General features: G+C 56.8%; 1 protein-coding gene across 1 annotated transcript in view; it reads left to right on the top strand.

Annotated features, from left to right (window-relative positions):
• Nucleotides 1–199: 199 nt before the first annotated feature.
• ZMAT4 (zinc finger matrin-type 4) overlaps nt 200–3,307 on the top strand; it is a 103,774-nt gene continuing 100,666 nt past the window's right edge. Inside the window, exon 1 of the mRNA XM_035888689.1 lies at nt 200–310. Within this exon, the coding sequence (XP_035744582.1) occupies nt 209–310 (102 nt within the window). The 5' untranslated portion in view covers nt 200–208. The remainder of the gene's footprint in view (nt 311–3,307) is intronic.

Genomic DNA, 3,307 nt, shown 5'->3' on the forward strand with positions numbered 1-3,307 from the left:
CATCCTGGCTGTGGATGTTGGGGTGTGATGGCACCGTGCGTGTTGCACGCGCAGGTTTGTAACGTCGGTGCCGTTCCCCACGGTGACAAGAACTGCTCGACGCCAGCGCTGCGTCACCCGCGCCGCTGTAGGGACCCTCCCCAAACCTGTCCTCTTCTCCCTGCCTCCTGTAACTGATTCTGTTGTCTCTTCTCTCTGCCACGAACAGATGAAATCGTCCGACATCGACCAGGAATTATTCACTGAAAGTTACTGCAAAGTGTGCAGCGCTCAGCTAATATCCGAGTCCCAGCGCGTGGCCCATTACGAGGTAGGATGCTCTTTGGTAACTCTGCCCCGCGGGTCGGTGCCGCCGCCGGCACCAGCTACCGCGTCCCAGCAAGTTGCCACACCGGCGCTTAAAGCTCCTCTCTGACAACTCAAGATTCAAGAGGCCGCTAGTACCGGTGGTGTTGTATGCTGTAAATGATGTCGCTGCGGCGTGGTCTGCTGCGTGTCTGTCTAAATTTGCAAAATCGGGCTGCAATTTGAAGGTGGCCGAACGCGAGTTTTCAAAGAGACGTGGTAAGCAAGGAGGGCACTCGGGAGTGCAGCAACGTGAACTCAAGTTTTTATATCAAATGTGCGAGGCTTTGCTGCCTGGGAATCGCCGGCTGGGCAGAGAAGAGAGCGGTGTTTGTGAAGGTGCTGAGGAGCCTCAAAGGTGGGCAAGCGATAAAGAATTAGAAGGGATATGTTATTAGAGACGTGTTAGAGCAGCCATTAACAGCGCTGCACATCTTCAGAACAAAATTAAATAAATCCCTATTAAACAAGGGGGGAAATTGCTGAGGGATGAGCTGCTGCGAAACCCTTCAAGAAGGGGAACCCCACCGCCTGCCCGTGTCCTGGCGCCCGCCCCCCGGGCACCGAGCGGGTCTGCAGCAGCGGGGCGTAAATCCTGGTGGCGGCGAGGGGCGGTCTTGGTGCTCGGCGACAGGAGAACAGGAATGTTCTCATTCCTGTTCCGATGAAGAGGGGGTGCGGGATCACTTTGTGCGGTGGGTGCGCACAAGGGATTAGAGCGCAGCCATGGCATTGGTATCGCGGGGAGCGGAGACCCGTCCTCCCCGGGTGACCCCGGCTCTGCGGTCGGTGCCGTGCGGGGAGGGGACGCGTGGTGGGGTCCGGTGTCTCCTGGAGGGCTCCAGGAGGAGGAGTGATGTGAGTGGGGAGCCTGGGGATGAGGGACTTGTGTGCCCGGGGGGGCTGCATGGCTTCGCTGCGCTTTGCCTTTGAACAGACCAAGGCTGTCAGTGTCTGCAGAATTTCAAGGTTTTTTCAAGAATTTCAATTGGAAGCTGCACTAAGAGGCCTGGAAGGTGAAGTTTCCCCAAACTTTTGCTCCCATTCGAGTGCTTAGCAGTGGATATGGGGGGGAGACGTTTGTCTCAGTGTGGCCAGTGGCGACACACGAGCAGCTTAGTCGATGTGCAGCATCCAAGGGGGCTGTGCCGCACTAATCAGTGATGTGAACCATAACGAACGTTCCCTGGTAAGGCGCTTCACACGTCTGCTGTGCAGAATTTCTTCAGACGCGCCCCGTAAAGGCTCCCCTGGCTGCCCGTGGTGTGCAGCAGAGATCCCTGGCAGCCCGGGGCTGCAGCTTCAGGGACGCCTTCCAGACCGTGATAACGGGCCGCGCGGACGCCAAGTTTTGTCTACAGGAGGCAGAAGCATTGCCGCAGGAGCAGCGGCTGGCGAGCCGTGGGGTGCTCAGCCAATCCCTCTTCCTCTGCGCCTGCAGTTGTAGGTATGAGCTGAATCATTAATTCGTAGCAGATGTTTTTGAAATGTGGAGAACAACACGGTTTTCTGTTGTGTATTTCTGGTGCGAGGTGTTGTGCTCATTTGTCATCCCCTGTGAAATCCCAGCAGACGCTGCAGACGTTCGGCGCAATAATGTCATTCCCTACCCTCGCCTGCCGGGTAGCGCAACGCAGAGCGAGCTGGGGGGGGGGGGGGGTGTCCCTGCAGCAGCCACAGCTCTCGACGGGGAGGCTCGGTGCTTTGGAGCATCTGCGCCGGTCACCGCTCTGGAGCGTAGCCCAAATTCTCCTCGTACCCCGGTCCCAAGGAACCCACGGACACAGCGAGAGGGCTGAAAATGCCCCGAGGTTTTATGGGGAGGGCGGTGCTGGGGACACCGTGCCCAGGAGGGGCTCTCGCTGGGCTCTCCTGGGTGCTCTCCCCTCTGCGGCCGACGGACGAAGCCTTCGGGCTGCGGGCGGCTCGGTGCAGCATCGAGCCTTGCGGGGGAGGTTCCCGGGTCCGTGTGCTTTGACTGCAAATGTGGACAGAAAACCACTCTGCAGTGCTCCCGGCTCCTTCCCCACGTGAGCCGGACGGGGTTTTGGGAGACCTGAGCAAATATTTGTAGTGAGTCACTTGTTAGGTGAACTTGGCCTCTTCTTGCAGTCCGACGTCAGACAAGCAGTATGTGATTTCCCCCTCTACATTAATTGTGGAAAATTAGTGGAGAATGATTTCTGCAAATAATTCTTGCTCTGACGCTGTTTCATGAGGCGCTTGGTCGGAGCCCCGCGCACGGGGAAGCCCGCTCCTCCCGCCAGGCGCCCGCTCTCGGGCTGCTTCTCCCCGGCCACGCGAGCAGGTCAAGTCTGTGGTCGGAATATTCGCTTCCATAACATCAGGATTTGCAGCGTGGCTGTTCCTGTACGGAACTCTGGTGTTGAAGGTGCCCAGGCTCCATCCTGCCCAACACCGCCAGCGCTTGCTGCAAGCCAGACACTTCTAACAGCAGGAGTGTAAAATCCACTGTATTTTCCTAATTAAAAAGTAGCCGGTCACAATTTTCACACTTTTTTTTTCTCCTTTCATTTACAAAGCCCTCTATGGTCAGAACTGATTCTTTTCATGGGAAAACATCAACTTCAGAGGATGAGATTTCCTGTAAATAAACTTTCATTTACTCTTCCCAAGTTGCTCTGTTCCAGCATTTTGACTGAAAACCCAAACGCTCTCAGCATCAAAGCACGCAGCAGAACCACGGGGGGAGCGGAGTTTGTGCACAGAGCAAAACGCTTTCAATTGACTTGAACTTTATGGGGAAAAGGGAAACACTGCAAAAGGGCAACCCCATCCCGGGGGGTGCGTGCCGCTGAGTCAAAGTAGTTCAGCGTTTCCACCCAGCTCGGTGCGCGCTGGTGGCGGGATTGCTGCGTGGGGAGACGTCTCCTGCAGCCGGGGTCCCCCCATGCTCCCCAGCACTCGTTTCCTTCATTTTCCTGCAGGAGGGAGCAGGCGA

This window comes from Egretta garzetta, unplaced genomic scaffold, assembly GCF_000687185.1.
Source record: "Egretta garzetta isolate BGI_Z169 unplaced genomic scaffold, ASM68718v1 scaffold481, whole genome shotgun sequence".
NCBI lineage: Eukaryota > Metazoa > Chordata > Aves > Pelecaniformes > Ardeidae > Egretta > Egretta garzetta.